At 41.3% G+C, this 21649-nt stretch overlaps 1 protein-coding gene across 1 annotated transcript in view; it reads right to left on the reverse strand.

Moving 5' to 3' along the window:
• Positions 1-14278: 14278 nt before the first annotated feature.
• LOC147432074 (uncharacterized) overlaps positions 14279-21649 on the reverse strand; it is a 45977-nt gene continuing 38606 nt past the window's right edge. Inside the window, exons 5-9 of the mRNA XM_086492085.1 lie at positions 16083-16297; positions 15917-15998; positions 15761-15846; positions 15484-15666; positions 14279-15380 (exon numbers count right to left, since the gene is read on the reverse strand). Of these exons, the coding sequence (XP_086348211.1) occupies positions 14552-15380; positions 15484-15666; positions 15761-15846; positions 15917-15998; positions 16083-16297 (1395 nt within the window). The 3' untranslated portion in view covers positions 14279-14551. The remainder of the gene's footprint in view (positions 15381-15483; positions 15667-15760; positions 15847-15916; positions 15999-16082; positions 16298-21649) is intronic.

The raw sequence follows: 21649 nt of genomic DNA on the forward strand, positions 1-21649 counted from the left end.
CTATGGGTGATCTTTACTTTGGATATGATCAATTTCAGTTGGCTTCAGGTATCTTACTACGATTCCTACACCTCTCAAGGTAAGGATGTGCACTCTACCACAGGGTGCTACTAATTCTATAGCTTATATGATGAACTGCATTAATAAGGTATTAAGGGACTTTAACCCTCATGTTACTATGCCTTTCATTGATGATCTACCAATTAAAGGATGTGAGGAAGGCTCAAAAGATGAGGTAAAAGATCAGAGGGGGTGCCGACAATTTGTTGCTCAACATATTTCTGAATGTGATGCTCTTTTTTCCAAGTTTGAAGAAGTTAACTTAACACTTTCAGGGAAAAAATCAACTTTTGGTGCTAAAGAGGTTTTAATTGTGGGGCATATATGTAGTCCAGAAGGTAGAAGGCCAAGTCTGGCTAAAGTTGAAGCTATTCAAAAGATGAAGAAAACTTGCTCTTCGGTTGCTGAAGTTCGTGATTTTCTGGGTGCATGTGTATTCTAACTTATTTGGCTGCCACATTTTGCTCATGTTGCAAAAGCGCTTTATCAACTGCTGAGAAAAGGTAAAAGATTTGTTTGGGAAGAAGTTCACACACAAGCCATAAGGAAGTTCAAGAGAATGCTTCTTGAGTCGACTACAAATGTGGAAGGCCATTCATTTTAACAGTTGACACTAGCCCAACAGGTATTGGATGGGCTATAGGTCATGATGATGAAGAAGGGCACATATACGCGGTTCGATTTGGAGCAAAAGTGCTCAATGCTTGCCAAAGAGGCTACCCACAGGTTAAGAGAGAACTTTGGGGTGTTGCTACTACTCTAAATTCTGATCAAGAATACTTTATTGGAGCTTCAGTCGTGGTAGAAACAGATTGCTTGCCACTGATAGGGATGATTGCAAACTGCTCTACTCCATATATTGCTATGCTGCGATAGATGGCCTATATTAAGTCTCTTAACCCTAAATTTTGTCATATTGCAGGTAGAGATAATCATGTTGTAGATATGTTATCAAGAGGTAGGTTTGAAGATGAATAAGAGACGTTGACCACAACTGATGATGTTGGCTTGAAGTTCTACACGTCTTCTTATCTACATGCAAAATGTGGTAATATTGCTCATATTTTTGAGGTATTTTATGAGGAGTTCTATGATGAAGAGTGGCTTTTGATCGGTCGCGACCTTGGCACTCTTACTAAGCATGAAGGGTGGACGGATCAAGAGTATAAAAGGATTAGAAAGCAGGCTTACGGCTATTTTTTGAAGGATGCACATTTCTGGAAGCAACCAAAGCGCTCTAGAGGGGTACCACAACGGGTTGTTTGTGATAAAGGGACTCAACAGCAGGTTACCAAAGAAGTTCATGAAAGTTTATGGGATGGACACAGAGGAGTGTGGAAAACTTTTGTCAAGATTAAGGATCGTTACTGGTGGAAAGGTATGTATAAAGATGTCGCTCAGTTTGTGGAGACATGCTTAACAGGGATTTATTATTTACGTAATTACATCAAATTTTGTGTGATCGCAAGGTCTTATTGACACATTTACATGATCACAGTAAACATGATCACACAGAACCCGGTTTAGGGTGACTTGCAAACCCACAAAATTCCCGCCGGGCTTTTCAGTTTCCCCAGCGGGCCCGCCAGGGTTTATTATTTTCCCTGCGGGCCCGTCGGGGAAACTGAAAAGCCCAGCGGGCTGTTAGCATTATATATACGCGGGCCCGATCGGGCCCGCTGGGTGTATTAGCGCTTTCGTGTTCTGAGAGAGAGAGAGAGAGAGAGAGAGAGAGAGAGAGAGAGAGAGAGAGAGAGAGAGAGAGAGAGAGAGAGAGAGCTTGCGACCACCTTTGTAGGTACATCGAGAGGAGAGAGGGAGAGAGGGGGTCGTGTGGGAGCGTGCTCTACGTCGCAGTGCGCGGCAGTAGCAAAGTACCTGACCACACTATCTGAGTATGTGTTGTGTGTGTGTGTGTGTATGCGTTGTGTGGTAGCGTGCCTTTTGTCGTAGTGCGCGGCAGTAATAAGGTACCTTACCACACAATGGGAGTGTGTGTATAAGTTGTTCAATGGAACAGTGCTTATCACGGGGGCATCACCTCGGTGACGCGGGAAAGATGGTGTCCTTGTGGTAAGTATTGGCTTACTGTCTGGGTACTACGTCGGTAACGCGGCAAATCTAGTATCCTTATGGTAAGTCAACTTCCCTTCCCCTTTCCCAAAAAACATATGGGCATCGATCGGTAACGCGGCTATATGATGTTTGTATGTAGGCCATTGTTTTTCCTTAGATTCAGGCGGCACTCAGTCAGTAACGCGGCTAATAGAGTGTCGTTTGTTAGAAGCATATGTTTTTGCATAAATATGGTGTTCAGGTCGTTAACCGGGCCATACGAACGTCATATAATTTGTATGTGCATGTGCAGTTAATTTTTTAAGTATTAAGTATATGAAATACTTGGTCGATAACGCGGCTGTGAAGAGTATTTCATATACAAAATGTATGAATTGTTTGATTTTGTTGTTTTTAACTGTCCATTTGAAATTATATACTAGCTAATCATATTCAAAAGAATACTTTATTCATCAATCATCGTTATTTTAAATGTTCTATTTATATAGAATACTTTATTCATCAATCATCACTATTTTAAATGTTCCATTTATATAAAATACTTTATTCATCAATCATCGCGATTCGCTATTTTAAATGTTGCATGTATATAGAATACTTTATTTATCAATCATCGCTATTTTAAATGTTCCATTTATATAAATTACATGTAAAAAAATATTTGTACTCAAATTGCATTTTTAATATTCATTTTTAATCTTTTTAAAGGACTCTCAAGCATTATTGCTAGTTTTAATGCTTCATTTACATAAATTCTCTGCAAAAAATCTAAATACATACAATTTACATGTTAAATATTCTTTTGTATCCTTTAAAGAGCATCAATTATCATCGCTTTTTGATTGCTACGTTTACATAAATTCTATGTAAAAAAGTGTGTGAACACAATTTGCTAGTCCAATTTGTATACTTTCCAATGTTTTAAATGTTTTTGAAGATTTTAAGTCGGTGTGTGCTTTGTTTGAATTAGTATGTGCGCACGGAGAAAAATTTACGTTAAAAATTCAATATATGCTGAAATGTTAAAGACCGTTAACATGTGTTGTCTGGTCTGAATTAAGTTCTTAGAAACCATTTGTTTGAACTGCTTTTTACACGTGTAACAGATTGCAATTTTAAGTGAAGATTATATTCAATTTTTATCAATATTTCCATAACATTTGTTAAAGTCTTCAAGTGGTGGTTAAGAGTTTACCTAAGATAGTGTGAGAGTGGTAGTGTCATTAGCAACCATGAATTTGTATTTGATATGTTGTTTTGTATTGTCCAGTGCAAATATGATGCCAGATCAAAAGAAATGTATTATGCGTGCCATTCGTAAAGAATGTATTTTGGCAATCTCATCATGTGTAGCTGATCGCATACAGCAGATTAGTGAAAGCGATGTCTACATCAAAGACATCACTAGCGCTATATGGGAGAACACAGAGCACAGGTTGCGACTTGAGGGCCTATACGAGTTGTTGAGTCCAGCTGGGATACGAGAATTTGACCCCCACCACAAGGTCAGGACAGTGTTGGGCAATATGAAAGTATGTTGCACAGACTTAAAGGAAGATATCCCACCTGCTTGCGACATGTCAAAATTAGAGCTCTGGGATAAATTGTGGGAAGAACAGAAGGTAAAGATGTAGCGTGTGAAAGCGCAGGACCAAGCAGCTTTACCCAAGAGATTGAAGAAGGCCCAAGATGCGCAAGCAGCTTTGGGAGGTCGATCTGATGCCAGCGGCACCGACACAATCATGCGCACTGCTTTGAATGCAAAGTGCGCTCATCTTGTCGGCATCCCTCACAAAGCCTTGGTAGAAGGTATGAGGATTGGAGCAGGCTCCTTCGGTGTGTGCACATTGTACACTATCAAAGGCATCTCATTTTTTCCAGACCACATTACATATGTGGGAAAATGTTACAAGGGAGGGAGTAGGGCGAAATTTGACAGCTTTCAGGTAGAGCAAGGAATGCAAACGCTTCACCCCTCCATTGTAAGGTGCATTGGGTTTACTACAGAAGCTCCTTGGATCACGATATTCCCATACTACAATGGGGGTACCGTGGGCAACATGATGTGCCGCTTATCGTTCATTCATGGATTGTTCAGACGACACATGCACAGACTACAACACGGCTGGAGGTCATTGCTTGTAGCAAACAACCCTGTAAGCGAGATAGACACAGTGCGGATCAAAGCAGTGGTCGAGCAGATGCCGATAATTTGTCATGCCTTAATCGACGGCGTTGCGGCTGCCCACTCGGCCGGTATAGTGCACAGTGACCTGCACCCGTTCAACGTAATGTTGGACTTTACTCGCGCCAATAAACCCCGCATCGGTATCATTGATTAGGGTATGATGCTGAGAACACCTGCTAAGCGCGTAGAAAATAATTATTTGTCTCCAAGCGCACAGTCGGACGAAGCAGTTTTGAATGCACAGAGAGCAGGGAACGCCGAGATGGCTAAGCGACCATGGATTGCTCCCAAACTATACAATCCACGGTGCACAAATGCATACACAAAAGCGACCGACATTTATGCATTGGGCTACCAGTTTGACGTGCTGGCAGATTTTTGGAGTGCAGCCTGAAAATGTTATTTTCCAGAAGAAGTTTTTCACCACCCGGACGAAGATGTTATGAGGGCTATTCGAATTAAAAGAGCGGGACCAAAGAAGGAATGCTTCTGACGTGTTGATATTTTTCAAAGAACATTTAAAGACAGACCCTAACCCTGTGCAACATCCACTTGTTGAACTTGCACCATCATTTTATCCAATTTAAACATTTCTATGATATACATGTCTTGTCAAGTGTATTCTTTTTTTTATTGAAGTGTATTATCTGGTTTGAAGTGGTTCACCTAATTGAGTCAATTATCTTGAATCATTTCAACTTTGTCATTTAACTGTCAGTATTTTAAATTTGCCTTGTGGTTCAATTAGTCGCATTTGTTGTGGTTTGATTTAGTGGATTCCACGCAGTGTCCCAATAAGTGAGAATATATATTTGCCTATGATATTGAATATTTTTCACTTTGTTGACTGTAGCTCTAAGAGAAAATGGCGGATCAAGAACAAGAAATTGACACCCAATCATTGCCTGATGATCAACAACAAGCGGCTGTTAATGCATTTCAGCGCATGAAGTCTCTGGCACACGGCATGTTGGCACAACAAGCGACGCGTACTACTCGTCGACTCTCAAAGTGGGCAAATCCAAACCATATGCAGTGGAAAGAGATCAATAAAGAAGTAACAAAGGACATGATCAAGACAATATGGCCATGTGAGGACGCAAAGATCAAGAAAGAAAGGTGGAAGGTTTCGAAGTGCAACCATGATGGTATCAAAGATAACGCTGAGAGGATTTATTTGGGGGTTTATGGTCATCCCCTGCACAATGCAAATTGTTCGCTATATTTTGCCAAAATGTTATATGTTCACTTTGTGCAACAGCGACCAGTAGACTTCTCGTCAAAGGAGACAACTGTTGCCACTCATGATTTAAGGGAGAGTTGTGACGTCACTTTCACCCGAGATGAGCTGGCATTGATAGTGGAAGGCACTGACCTATAGTTAAAGAGAGAGAAGGATATTTACACGACACAGTTGACAGAGAAAGATGCAGAAATAACACGTCTTTCTATAGCCACCCAGACACCGCAACCCTCAGAAGTCCGGATGGAGAAAAGCATTCACCTCTTAATTCAGGACGTTCAAAATCTGACACAGCGAGTGAATCGAACATCTGTACAAGGGACACACATCAGCCACCTTGTCTTGCATCCGGAGTTGGTCCCCTCGTCTACTTCAGATGCATCCTCATCTTCCCAATGTCCAGTTTGCTACAAGCATTTTGATGGATGGAGTGGGTACTATACATTGACATGTGGTCACTATTATCATTTAGTTTGTCTTATGCGTTTGATGCAAAACAGTAGTCGATGCACAATCTGTTCACAAGATATTTCACAAGGAATATATATTATATTTGGCAAGGCAAATGAATATAAATTCAAGCAAACACACCCAGATATCCCTAGCACAATTAGAAATCTGTTTGATGAGCAAGATGCTGCTTCAGGGCAACACAATTGAGATCGACAAACTATGTAATATCGCGACAAACTATGTACTATCAAGAATATGAAGCATTGTTATTACTCAAAACACATTTGAATACAAGGTCTTTTACAATGGTTTTTGACATTTACTCATTCTACTCTCAAGCTATATTGAATCAGTTGAGTTGTTATCTGGTTATAAGTCTGAGTGTTGTGGTTCTCCTTGTAATTCAACCTCCACATCTATTATCAAATTCTCTTCTATTTCGTCTATAGTGCATTGATATACACCAACATTGAAATCTTCTTCATCTTCGTTTTGACAATCAAACAACCAGGTTGGCATTTTCTCCTCGTAGCCAGCACTTTCGATGTGATTCGGTATCTTTTCATTGCAATACATATACACTAATTTCTCTGCTCTGTCTGCTAATAGTCTGTTACGAATAGTGCTGTGAACATACTTGTACATACTCCACTTTCTCTCTGAACTTGAATTTGTTGCACATTGTGCGAGTACTTTCATTGCAAGAGGACGTAAGGTAGAGTAATGCTCTCCACCATTTATCATCCACCACTTCCATGCAGGTTGCTCTTTTGCCATTACCTGTACAAAATCATTCGTAAAAGGACCTTCTTTTAATCTAAATGCACTCATTTCTTTGCTGCAATCAATTCGGTCATGAATGTTGGAGTAGAACGTGTTTACCATGTGATAGAAATCGCCTACCACCTCTGTATTGGACATCAAATCTAAATTCCAATACTCTGGATCGAGCATGTAAGCCACGCTATGGAGTGGACTATGAGCGCTCTTCCACCTTGCATGAAAATACTTAGCCAAAATTTTCCGTTGTTTGCCAGAGAATGGTAATCGCCACTCCTTCTCTACTACAGACTCTTTCAGCTCGTAAGGATTTTCAAGACTTTGTTGGACTGGCCACCATGTCATCCACACTTTGCCCAAGTTTGGCGCCCTTTGATCAAGATTGCAGATTGCAAACATAACGGGCATCATTACATGGTATGCATCCATTACACTCCTCCACCAAGCAACCTTGTTTACATTGCCACGTAGACATGTAATGTTATCTTTCACTGTTTCTTTCTGCTCAAGCTGCCATTCATCAAAGGCCGCGCAATTGAATGTGTCAATCACAACACATTTATTACGGAGAAGTGATTCCAAGGTATAAAAGTGTGTGCACAAACCGAGTTTCAGCAGGAAGTTTCAGCATCACTGACATGCGCATCCTATATAAATCGAGCATTCTTTGTCGTTTCAAGATAAATTTCACAACTTGACATGTTGTATCAATTATTTGGGCGAACCATGTGGTTTCTTCGCTAGTGTATCAATCTTTTAGCACCAAGTTCAAGCTGTGCGTATTACAACCGTTGGAAAAAATGTGTGAAAAGCACTTCTTTATTAATTTACTGGCGTTTTTATAATTCTTTGCGTTGTCCATCACAACTTGAACGACACATTCAGCACCAATTTCTTTAATTACATTAATCAAGACCTCAGAAATGTATTTGTCACTTTTAATTGCACCAGAACTACCAATCGCCTTTATAAACGTTTCTCCCCTTGGACAAACCAGCATTACATTGATCAACGGTCTTCTCTGCATATTTGACCAGCCACCATCACTCACAATCGTACATCCTGAAAGCGAAATATTCCCAAGTATTATTTTGCCAACACGCTCTTTGACTTCGATGTAACATTTGTCCAAGAAAACATTTCTTATCGTGTGATAAGAAGGAGCTGAAAATCCTAGACTAAACTCACCGATTTTCTTCCAAGCAGCCTTCCAATGATTGTTGTCTATCATGACCAAAGCACTTCCAGTAAAGAATATTGCTTTGACGAGTGCTGTTTGTGCTTCTTCTAGAGACTGCACTCGAAAGCTTTGATGTAATGATTTTTGACGCATTTGACAAAGTCCACCTTCATTGTGAGGTTTAAAAGGAACACTGCCTGGAATTTCTTCTCCTTGCGCAGGTTGTTCTACAAGGTTAGTTGGCGTCACTACAGGATCTGCGGAGTTAATATTTGGCTCTGGGAACTCTTGATTCGAAGGCACAGAGCTATATATATGTCGTCTCTTGCCACCCTTTTTGGCGAGCTCTTCTCTCAAACGCTTTGCAAGTGCAGGTGCCTGAGAATGTTCACATTTTCTACAATTGTTTTTAACGCTACCCAGAAAATGATCCCTAATACGTGGTGCACCGCCAGATTTTGTTGTGTGACAAAATTTACATTGCCACTCCATATATCGGCTGCATATGTTGTGAGCATAATCCCACTCTTTGCCAGAAGATTTTTTATTCTTTGGCTTCTTTGTACCACTTGTGCCCATATTTTGCTCCATTGCTTTTAAAGTAAAACTGAAGAGAAAGGAACAAGATGTTCAGTTCTGAAAATATTTTTTTATTTTCAATATATATTATAATTTAAAAACCATTAAATATGAAAGTAACCATGATGCACAATATGAGATTTTCAATGCACGCTAATCAATCCACATATCGATCACCTATATTGTGAGCAACCATACACATTGCAATGTAGTCTATACATGGCGTAATAACCACAATAATGCTATGAATCTCTCTATGCAAGTATTATTGTAATGATTATTTATATGTTCACTTTGATTTGCAAACAATAAAACACATCTAATTTCATTTGCTACAAAAAAACAAACAAAAGCAATAAAATATATGATTGGTTATTTCATGCACTAATAATCTATCGTAATACATAATGCACTCTCTGTATAAACCAATGCATGAACTAACGCAAATAAATCTTCAATATAATCACCCAATTGGAGACTACTTGTACCCAGTGAAGGATTGTAGCCCACCCATGCAACCAATTCAATATATAAAAGCTATTTTAACCCAATTAAGGATTATAGCTCTTATATTGTAAATTGACTCAAATGTAAGACTTCAAGGATCTTTATATGCCCGGTACACTAGTAGAGGACATCCGACCCTTGACTATCGACTCGTCATTTACATATGCTCATCTTCTAAAACCAATTACAGCGCTCATTTGGACCAATGGCTTCTTCGCAATGAGCATGATTCCCCAAGTTTTCAATTGTTTTGGTTTCGTACCTTTATGTCGGTAAACGAATTAAATTTTTTAGAAATGGTTACCGAATTAAGAATCACGTTCGGCCCAAAAAAAGGACCTGTGACTCTGTAACCTTAGGTCAATTCACAAGGAGATGACAATACCCGGCACTTGGATACACTCCCCAAGGATTTGCCTAGCTAAAAGACCAGGATTAGCACACTATTTACTATATATAATTACGTCCACCGGGCTTTTTCATTTTTCCGACGGGTCCGCAGGGAAAATGAAAAAGCCCGAAGGGCTAACCGGCTCTATAGGTTTTTGTAGGTCAAAATCAAAGTCACGTTAACGATTACCGTGATCACGTGATTTTTTAATGTAAATACTATAGTTATTTACGTAATCACCCGATCGTGATTACGTTAATGTAATCCCTGATGCTTAATATGCCAACAGTATTCCAATGTGCAACATCAAGATGGATTACATCCTACCTATCCACTGGCTATACACTACAAGTGGATGGTAGACCTGATTACTATGCCAGTAGGTATTTGGGAGATGCAATATATTGTTCTTGCCAAAGAAGATCTTACTAATCAGGTAGAAGGCAGAGCTTTGCGTACCAAAGCTACCAGTCCTGTATTCAAGTTCTTGCTTGAGGATGTTATTTTTAGGTATGGATGTGTTGGTAGAATTATTGTTGATAGAGGAGAGCTGGATGTAGATGAAGCTCGGGATTTCTTTGCTCGATTCGGCATTAAATTGGCTCTCACTACAACATACAATCCAGAGGGTAATTGTAAAAGTGAAAGAGGACATATGCCTATTGTTAAAGCTTTAGCAAATGCATGCCAGGGATATATTGGTAATTGGCATAAACTCCTACCATTTGCTTTATGAGTTGATCGAACTACGCATAGTTCTATTTACAGGTTTTATGCCATTTGAGCTAATGTATGGGCAAAAACTCATTATGCCTACAGAGGAAGCGGTTATTTCTTGAACCATAATGCCATGGGAAGAAGGTATGTCTACAGAAGGTTTGCTTGCTTTGCACATTCGCCAACTTGAGAGGCGTCAAGAAGATATTGAATAGGCTAAAGTAAAGCTTAAGGAAGCAAGGTTAAAGAATAAAGCAGCATTTGATGGTAAGCACAGACTACGACCTCATGCTATTAAAGATGGGGATTGGGTCCTTGTGTATGAGAGTAGCCGGGAGAATCAGTACACTGCTATGCGGAAGATGGTTAAACGATGGTTTGGACCATATGTAGTACTTCATGTTTATGATAATGCGACCTATAAGTTATGTGAGCTTGATGGCGCTGAGCTCGAGCTGCCTATTGCAGGAAAAAGAGTTAAGTTGTTTAAGCAACGAGAAGGTGAGATTAATATTGAAGATTTTAACACAGATGAACCTCCTGGAGATAATTCTATGTATGCATCAGACGATGAGTCTAATGATGCTTTTGATTATGCTTCTTAAATGCAATTGGCACAGACCGTAGGCTGTGCAAGTTTAGAGGGGGTGGATGTCATGCAGCTCTGCTCCCATGCTAAGAAAGATACCACAAGAATGCAGGTCAAGCTAATTTGAAGCTTACTTGATTAATGATCAATGTTCAGGGCTTGGTAACAAGCTATTTTTACGGTTAATGTATGCCAGATGCAGCTTTAAAGGGCCAATAGATGCTTTAATGATGCTAAAAAGGGGTATGCTTGAAGTGAGCATAGATGGTAATTTATGATCTAAAATTCTAGTGCTTGAAGTTCTCTATCGGCCTGTCTTTACAGCTCGTCGATTGGAGCTACAGTGACTATAGTGAAAAAGTTATGGCAGATTGAAGTTTGAGTCGATTGCAGATCCGTACCATATTGGGCACCTGCAGCAGCTCAGGGGACAAAAATGAAATGAATGCATGGGCCTGAAGTGCTCACTTTGTGGAGCGCGTCGGTCTTTTCAAATTAGCGATTGGAGTTCCGATTGCCAATATATTGGTCGTTAAAGATTCACCGGGGGACGATTTTGTACTAGTCTGGTCCGCTCGATCGGTGTGCCATCTGGGAATTTTTGAGCTTCAATCAGGGAATGCCCGCACTTGGCAATGCTTAAGTTAAGTTGCATGCCAGACGACTAATGGACACACATGCTTTGGAAGTTAAATATGTTAAATGTGGTGCCCGTACGGAAGCACATAAGGTTTTTGAAGAGCTTCGTGTCTGGAATCTCGTCTCTTGAAATGCAATGATTGCGGGGCATCCAAAGCCCAACATGGCTACGGCGGTAAGGAGCTCTGGGCTATTTTCACTGAGTGCGTAGGGGATGTCTTCCAGCGATCACTTATACTTGCATCTTGAGGGCATGTGGCACTATTCAAGACCTTTTAACGAGCATCTAAATTCACAATGATATTGCTAGTCAAGGACTGTTGGAGGAGAATGCCGTGCTTATCAATGCCTTGATCATTATGTATGCTAAATGCGGTGCCCATTAAAAGGTTGCCCGGCTTCAAAGGCCGCCCATTAACTGAAATATGGCCGCCCAAGGTGTTTGGGGCCGAACGGCCGCCCATGAGTCCAATAGAAAATATGGCCACCCTAATTTATTAAAGGGTGTGAATCAACGGGGTAAGATGGAAAGCATGGCGAACAGGGCGAGGGATGGAATGAGGAGCTCGCGCTGGGGGCTGTGTTGCTCCGACAACGACGCGGAAGAAGCAGGATTTGACGAGCACGCCATTGCGACCCTTTTTGCCGACTGGTTTCACGCTCGCTGCCACAGCGCCATCGTTGCTAAGGGAGGGAGCAAGCTCAAAATAGGGAAAGTGACATATATAGAAAAACGTGAGGTTAGTTAGAACTTGCAATGACCTTCATATACACTACATACATAGAAGTACAAACCTATATAGAGTCACCACGAACTATTTTTCATGCCTTTGTGTTCTTATAGTAGGTAGTTTTCCCCCATCAAGTTTGTTTTTTATAATGAACATGCAAAAACACCATTGTAGTCAAGCATGCCCAGTGATAGCTATTAACAAAGTTGCATGTATTGAAAACATAACTTATACGCAATGCTACTTGTAGTTGAAATGGAGGTCAAAATGAACCCGAATCAAAAGTTTGAATGCCAGATAGGTTTCTCCTTGATCTAAGATATCGGGGATGATGGGATTGGCAATGGTGATTGCAAAGGCACAATATACTCTTATACCAATTGTTGGAAATTGGGTTGCAAGGATGCACAGAAAGCTGAGAGAGGAAAGAGGCATACAATTGAAGTAGTATTACTTGGTTTTCAAGTTCAAAGATAAGCTAGCCCTAGAATGATGGGCATATATACAGTGTAAGAGGGAAAAACCTCCTAGTGAGTGATATGTGTCTTGGTGGTGCTAATTATGCAGCATCACTACTGAAATATAGCAACAATGGCTTAATACCCTTTTGGCATGTAAAAAATTAGCTTATTTTCTTGAACCTAATCAATGATTTTGTAGTATTAATTAATTTTGGGAAAATATAACCCATGGATTAATAAATCTTGCTTCCAATTGGCCGGAAGGGACTCCCATCAAGAAATTTACTGGTGAAGGGAACTCAACCTTGGGCCCACATGAGGGAGGAAACACCCTTGGGGGTAACAAACCATGGAGCTTGCACAGCCAACAAAGCATCCTCACGAAAAAAAAAGATGAAAATATTTTCCTGCTCTGAATCGCCTTACATATGGACCTTAACAACTCCAAGCAAAAGATAAATTTTTGCCTAAATTGTACCATCTCTCTCAAGTGAAAGAGCATGGATTTCAAATTTCTGAGGTACTTTCGTTGATATGAATTAATGGGCAAATCTATGCTTCCATGGGATAAGACTATCTTGATCATATTTCATCACATGCATAAAGGAACCATGATGCTTCATTACTTTGATTCCTTAAAGCAAACCTAGGATGAGTGAGGGTTCTCTCTCTAGATGATCCCCATGGACAAGCACAATAAGAGACCACATTTGATGCAGAGAGACTCCTTTCTATCTTTGCTCATCTTGCTAGGGGAGAGACAATTATTGCCTTGTGTACTTCCTTTGAAGTTGGTTTGTTCACAGGGCTAAGCATTTTTTCTTAACAAGCCTAATACACCAACTTTATAGCAATTTATCTTGAATCCTACGGTTTGGTGCATGATCTCAATATTGGTCATTAACATAAGCTCCATACTGTGGCAATTGAACACAAACTTAGAAGGTTTGGAAAGAAGGAAAAATGACACATTTCCAATACCAAATGAGAGCCAATATTAGTTCTTGTGCCAAATAGCTTGTCACATACCGAGGCGGTCACTTTTTGATATCACGTGAGTTGACCGGAGAGGATTATTAAAAGACCAAAATATATAAAAATGTATACTTTTATGTATACATTAGAGGGGGGGGGGGGGGGGGGGCGCAGGGGGGTTTGTTAAATAGGCTCACAGTGTAAGTACAGTATGTATATTGGAGTATTATTAATTATCTCTTGAATGCGCGTGATATAGGGATCTTTTGATAAATGACTGCCCCGGGGGCACATAACAGTTGCAACATGAGTAAACACATCAATTAATTTAGATTTCGAGAAATATCGATCATTGCAAGATTGCCAACAGAGAGCCAAATTGCTTGAGATCAACCCCTTGGAAAGGACTTCGCATCATCTCTCTCATCTTTCAAATGATACACAAGTATAATTAGCACGTCATAATGTGAATAAATTAGGAGAACTTCATTAACTTCATTAAATTAGGCTTTCCTTCTAACACCACAAAACCTCATGTTTATCAAAGTTAAAACTTAAGATGATAATGCATATGAGACATGAAAGTTAAGTTTGCTTTCTAACCTTGGAACTCAGCCTAGCAAAGCACAACTTGATTAACACCCCGGACCAAGCTAACAAAGCTATGGAGATATTCATTGATACTCTAGGCGTCTTTCTTGTACTACAATTAGCAGGACTAGATCATCAATTGCAATACCACTCTCAATTTTACAAAACCTCAAATTCCAAGAATAATATGTACAGAAAACAACTGTCTGCTATAAATGCCTCCATTAAATAGAAGAGGTGGTGCCACATTATAGTGGGTATATATAATTCTAATCACAAGCTATTGTGGAACGCTTGGGCCAAAAGATAGATGCAAGACAAAAAAAAATAGCAACAAGTACTTTCTGACCACTGTTCCTCTTGACATGGAACCTGCAAAAATTGTCTAAAACTAGTACTTTTGACTCATCTTTCTCATGTCTACCAGATCCTCAAAGAGATGCTCTTCAGGCCTTCCTTCTCTCTTTTGTGGTGACAAATACTTGACTTCAAGCTTTGAAACAGGCTGACCTAAACCACGTGGTGCCCTCTCCTCTTGATTGTTATCCAGAAGACTGAACTCTCTTAATCTTTGCTCCACAGAGCTTGGAGTTGGACTTCCAAGTTTAGGACTCGGCTTCATCTGTCTTCGCTCTTCAAAAAAACGCTCCCTCTCTGTATATAGGATAGGGGGTGGCGGAAGATTACTGACCGACAACTTCTCAATCGGGGGAGACCAGGGTGATGCATTTGAAGCCAGATTCACATCATCATCAAAGAGAGGGCTTGCATTGTGCTGCCGAGTATGCTGTCGCTGCTGCAACGGACTAGTACACTCCTGCTTATGATAAGGGACTTTTGGTGATTGAGCTCTATCAGACTCACGGTTCTGTTGACCGGCCAACCCTACATGATGCGATGATTTACTCGACACTCGCTCTGAGGAGAGCAGTGAACCACCATTCCTGGCAGCTGAAGGAAGACGTCCTGCAGAAGCTGGAATAGATGCCAGGTTTGCAAAAGGGTTTATCATACTCGACTCATCATCCAAGACTGGAACAGGCTTGTTTGATGGAGTCTGTACTAGTGAAGCTGAAAGAGAAGCACCATCAAACTCCCTAGTAGATTGATGACTGCCAGCAGTTGATGGTGTGGTCTGCTGTGAAGAAAGAGGGAGGGAGTTATTCTGCACCCCGTTTTCTAAACTAGAAGCAGATGATTTACTGGTTTTTGAGCTAGATCTGCATCCCCACCCCCCCAAAAGAAAAAAACCTCAATTTAACTAACATCAGTCTCAACACCAAAGGACTGACAAAAATTATACATAAAAGTCAAAAATTATACCTATGAGACAAACGTGACAGCTCGTCCTCAGTTTCACTGTCTTCTTGATCATATACAACAAGACCTGAACAAGGAGCCTCTTCTGCTGGACCAGACCACCTTGAGACAATCTCATGGTGCTTTGCTAATACCTGCTGTAAGTCATCGTTAAGGGAAAGGCCCTGAAACAGCAAATTTTCATCCCTGTAAAAAAAAATTGGAGAACATCATAATTTGGAACCTTTCTTTAAAATAAAATCTACTGAGAACACATTAGAATTAACAGCTGTAAGCTTACATTGTCGAATTCACCAATTGCCTGACAATCTTTTGAGAAGTCTGACATTGCTCAACCAGTTGCACTATCAGATCATTGTGAACAGCCTAGAGATAAGTTTTGGGTTAGTGCTCATAAGATCTGGCATGCACAGAAAGAAGATACTTCGCACACTACCTCCTTGTCCTTCGGGTCCAATGCACTCAACATTTCACTCAGCAATTCTAAACCTTGTCGAGCACCAGCCAAGTCTTTAGCACTGTTGATACGTAAGAACCAAAATAACTTCAATGATCTAATTGTTAAATATTATGTTGAATAAATAGCAAGAATTGAAATTAACCTCCAAACGAAATTTTCCGATGCAGCTAGCACTTCGTCCAATCTAGTATGTGGTGATGGGGGTAGACCATAAGCAAGCTGCGGTAAAGATCTAGTTGTGTGAGCTGCTGCCAGGGTGGCCTCTGTTGCTATAACTCTAGTATTCTGGGTTGCTGTTGGAGCTATAAACAGGGAAGTATCTACGACATCTTGAGCTGGAAATTGTATGCCAGCGCGCTGTATCAAGAAAGATCCTTAGTGGTTGACTCATGAACCAAAAACATGCATGTAGTATTTAGCAGTGATGGTCAGAAAGTAAACACCAAGGATAGAGCTACTGAGCTTAGTAGATCCCAACACCCCCATCCGTCTCGCAGATCATGTCAACGATATATTTACCATCGCCACATCCAAGGCCATTATTGAGAGGTAAAACGTCCATGATTACACCCATACCTCTCACAAATCATGTCATCAATATATTTACCGTCAGGCCATCATTGGGAGGCACACAGCAGCTTTTACAAGGTTCTTTACAGTGGAGGAAATTAATGCCATGACGAAACCGCCCATAAGAGTGTGTATGTGATGGTACTTACAGTGGCAGCCTACTCAACAGAGCAGGCTTTGGGAGATACGCTACCGGTTGACTTTTGTGATTCACTTATTTTTTTACATTTTTGACACACATGGATATATGACGAGGATGTACTTCCTATTTTCTTTCCAGGATTACAAAGCTGAGAGGAAAAACCTACGGACTAGTACATAATAAATCATACATGTAAACTGGAGAAGAAAGCCAAATCACCACATGTGGAGCTTCTTAACCAATGGCCACACCACCTGGACAGCTCAGAGGTTCAAACCCCATTCACAACCTCAAAAACAGCTGGTATTGAAGATCTTTAGAGCCGAAGGAGAGAAAACCCTTCCACCATATCCAACAGTTACGTAGTTCTATTTCCAAGGAAATTGCCAAGAACAACAATTCAATATAAGAGGGAAAGTATTACGTATCTAGACATCATGATGGGCGCTTCCGCAGTGTGAACCAGGCCCTTAGGTGAGCACTGTTATGAAGTCCTATCAATAGACGGATGACTTGGCATGACCCTACGGAACTCAAGAGGAAGAAAATGAGTCGGACCTGAAATAAAGACCAAGTCCGACAGAAGCAGCCTCGAAATCCCACCATGATTTGCAACAGATTTTGCACGGAAGCAGTGTATGCAAAGCTCTTGACATGGCAATTGGGCATGGAATTGTTTTTCTAGGCAGCAGTTATTAAAGTGTTGGGACTTTTGTGGGCTTTTGAACCCTGCTTTGATCCCACCATGATTTGCAACGGATTTTGCACGGAAGTAGTGTATGCAAAGCTCTTGACATGGCAATTGGGCATGGAATTGTTTTTCTAGGCAGCAGTTATTAAAGTGTTGGGACTTTTGTGGGCTTTTGAACCCTGCTTTGCGCATATGAACCCAATAAAACAGCGTCGTAACGGTTTTTCTTTACGTTATGGACAAGAGTCTAGGACCAATACAATGGACGCGCTCTTAAGCAGACGGACTCTGTGTTCATGTTAAGCGCATCTCTGATATACGCCTCTATGAGATGTAGTGCATTTGTGAAGCATGAACTTTGGAGATTTCAAATTCTAGTGCATCAAAAGTTCCAGCTTGGTTGAGATATACCTAGATGAATCCAGGATAAGCCCAGATTCACCCTTAAAGGAAAGTGCAAGGTATAGACTCATGGTAGTCATCCACAAGACAATATGACCATCAACTCCATCATGCATAATTGACTAAATACCACGACATCCCCACTAACGTCGTCAGTGCCCAATAGTGGGTGTAGAACTAGGTACTAACATATGCTCCCAAACACCTCACACACCACACTCACACACACATGTGCATACATCAACACAAAGTTCAACGTGCTGAGTTTCTGTCATGACTCCGGAAATCAAGGGCAAACTCAGCCATAATGAAGACTAGCACTAAAAAAAAGACAATAAATCGGAAAAATTAGCACAAAAATGAGGTAGTTGATAGGGCATACGCACCACAAAAGATCGAAAGAATTAGCACATTATCAAGTGGTCGTAACTCGGACGAAAACTTCACAATGTGAAGTCTGCATGTCCACTATACGACTAAAAAATATACCTAGATGAATCCAGGATAAGCCCAGATTCACCCTTAAAGGAAAGTGCAAGGTATAGGCTCATGGTAGTCATCCACAAGACAATAAATGGATGGTGAAAGGATGAGATGACTAGATAATAGATAGAGTAGGATATAAATGTTTAGTATAATTTATGTGTAGCTAGATTTTGTGTGGAAGCAATGCTTGGAGAATATATTGTTTTGAGGGGATCGTCATTTGCAATTTGGCATGGATTTCATTTTTCAGGGGTATCCGAGGCGATTACTCTTCCTTTTATCTCTCTTTTTTTTTTTTTTGGGTTGGGGGGGGGGGGGGGGGGGGGGGGGGGGGGGGGTTAATATAAGTTATAAATGGATGATGCGGTACGACTCTAAGAACCTGAAGAGGAAAAAAATGACCAGAGGCCGAACCTGACATGAAATAAGGACCAAAGTCCGACGAGAGAAACTTGAGATCCCGCCGTGATTTGCAATGCGGCGCAAACCGCAGAAGCAATGTACTGAAGCTACTAACGTGACAATTGTGCATAAAATTGCTCTTATGGATGAGAGCTAATAAAGCATTGACTTTAGTGGGCTTTTGGACCAGTTATCGAAAGCAACCTACTTTTAGGCTTTGGAAAAGCAAGAGGCCAAGGGCCTATAAATGTGTGTCTAGGGGGAGTATTATTTACCCAAAGTTGGCCCAATGGCTCTCCCCAATGATTGTACACACCCAACTCAAGTAATAAAGAAATACCACAAGAGGCACCTAGTTGAAGGTGTAACGGGGACAGGCACCACGTGCCAACGGAAAAGAACAGACTGAACAACTTTAAGCACCTTAAATAACAACTGAACTAAAAGAGATGCACCACATACGAGACGGGGAGTGGCGGAGTTCCACCCCAAGAGAGCACTGGGCCCAAACGTTGGCGTCCCTTTCGGTATTTTTTTTATAATGCTTGAACTCAGTACAATGAGGGTACTCGCGCTTTGCCTTCACCCGGAAGAGTGCCAAAGACTGAGTCCTCTGCACATATTTAAAGGCCCTTGGCCTATGAAAAGCGGTAAAAAAGCTTTGAACTCAAAAGCACCCGTCCCAAAAGCACTAGCGCCAAAATCTACCAACGTGTTTTGCGGCAGTCCGTACAACTGCCACATCATCATGCCAACACAAAATTCGAGAATTTCGTACATGTTGCCACATCAACAATCCAACGTAATTTTCGGTCGTCCATAATGGCCTACTACGTCATCAACTCTATGCAAGTGGGTCCTGCTTTGTTTAGTCTCTTTTAGGTCAGTTGGGCCCCATCGGACACGGTCCCATAAGTTGGTGGGAACTCTTTTTTAAAAACACGCCACTCGTCAAGACTTTGCAAGTCGGTAAAACTTCTACTTCTTCTGCTGCTTCTAGGGTTTAGGCCCCTTGGCCGGGATGTGCAGGTTGGCTCCCTTCTTCGGTGGCTTGACACATCAGCACTTTGTGGCATCCCCCCTTCTTGAAAGAAAGTAATCGTCCACGATTAGAGCATATCTGCAAAACAACTCAAGTTAGCTCAAAAATTTCTGAGGGTCATTCCGAGGGACAATCAGTTTTCCCATTCCGGATTGGAACTCTTGATATCCTGGGTCGATGGCTTCCCAGGAGTCTCATTCCAGATTGGAGCTCTTGATATCCTCGGTTGTTGGTTTTCGAGAAAAATCTCATCCAATAAGGAATATTCAGTGGTTGATGCAATTCAAATGTTCCCATATGCCGTTGAGCACTCCCCCGAGACAGATGGTCTGCAGTATGAAGCTACTCAATGACTACCTCGTCACTACCCTCGCAAGTAACCTAAAAAGGTCCGGACCATGAGTTCAGAGGACTGGCACAACCAAACGCTCCACACACCCCAGCCTGCGTCGCTTGGAGGTTCAAGCATAGAACCAAACGCTCCCCAAACATCCCATCTACGTCGTTCGGAGGTTTTCCAGCATACATCAAAAAGCTCCCCAGAATCCCTGCTACAAAATTCAAAAGCAATCTCGCCATCAATCGAGCTCGAAAGACGACTCGCATAGCAAAATCAAGGTTAGGTTTCTTCCATAAGGTTATAGTTGATCGCAGCATGGTCCATAAGCTTGTGGACAAACAGTGTTCCTAAAGGGGTGATGATAGTCCCAAGACATAGCAATCACACTGGGTCTCCAAGGTTATCAGCTTGAGAAGAGACACCTACTAAAAGATGTAAAAAAATTTCAAGTTGTAATCTGCTAGGGTTTTTGCGGCAAGAGTTTCACGATACTCCACTCTACCAAGAGCTACACTCCGAAGAAAGATGTTTGAAAGCATATAACTTCGGGCAAAAAAAAATCTTGGAAGCTTGCCAAGTCCTTGGAGTGTGCGGCTTGGTAGCTATAAACATTCCACTGCATGGCACTGCTTCTGAGAAAAACAACGGCTTGAAAAAAAATCCTTGATCCTTCTCTTGCAAGTGATCTTTATGGTTTATGCCCTGCAACACATGGCGATGAAGACGGGAGCGCGCCTGATGCACGATGAAGTAAGGGTGGGAGTGGCCAATAGGTCCAAGGTGGGAACACAAAGATTCTTTACTAAAATTTCATGCAAATCTTGGAAGCGCCATCTTGCTCTGTCTGCTTTTTGGTAGGACCGGTATGCTTTCAGAAAAGCACACCCCTAAAGCTCTAATACCACTGTGACGAAGACGAGCACCACATGCCAACCGAAAAGAACAGACCAAACAACTTTAAGCACTTCAAGTAACAACTGAACTGAAAGAGATGCACGACACACGAGACCGGGAGTGGCGGAGTTCCACCCCAAGAGAGCACTGGGCCAAGCGCCCCTTCCGGTATTTCTTTATATTGCTTGAACTCAATACAATGCCCGTACTCACGCTTTGCACCTTCACTCGGAAGAGTGCCAGAGATTGAGCCCTCTGCACATATTTAAAGCCCCTTGGCCTATAAACAACAGTTTACATGAAAAGCTTCAAACTCAAAAGCATCTGGTCCCGAAAGCACTAGCGCCAAAAGCTGCTAGCACGTTTTGCAAAAAATCCGTACAACTGCCACTTCATCATGTCAGTGCAAAATTCGGGAATTCCGTACAAGTTGCCTCGTCAACAGTCCAACTAAATTTTTCAGCTTTGTTTAATCTCTTTTAGGTCACTTGGGCCCCATCGCACGAGGTCCCATAAGTTGGTGGGAACTCTTCTTTAAAAATAAACCACTCGTCAAGACTTTGCAAGTCAGTAAAACTTCTTTTGCTGCTGCAAAGTTCTTCTTTTGCTGCTTCTGCTTTTTCTGCTACTTTTAGGGTTTAGGCCCCTCTGCCAGGACGTGAAGGTTGGATCCGTTCTTCAGTGGCTTTAACACGTCAACAGTTTGTGACAGAAGGGCCAGTGCGTGTGGAGTGGAACTC

Source organism: Adiantum capillus-veneris, chromosome 20 (genome assembly GCF_014529385.1).
Source record: "Adiantum capillus-veneris isolate H3 chromosome 20, ASM1452938v2, whole genome shotgun sequence".
NCBI classification, from domain to species: Eukaryota; Viridiplantae; Streptophyta; class Polypodiopsida; order Polypodiales; family Pteridaceae; genus Adiantum; species Adiantum capillus-veneris.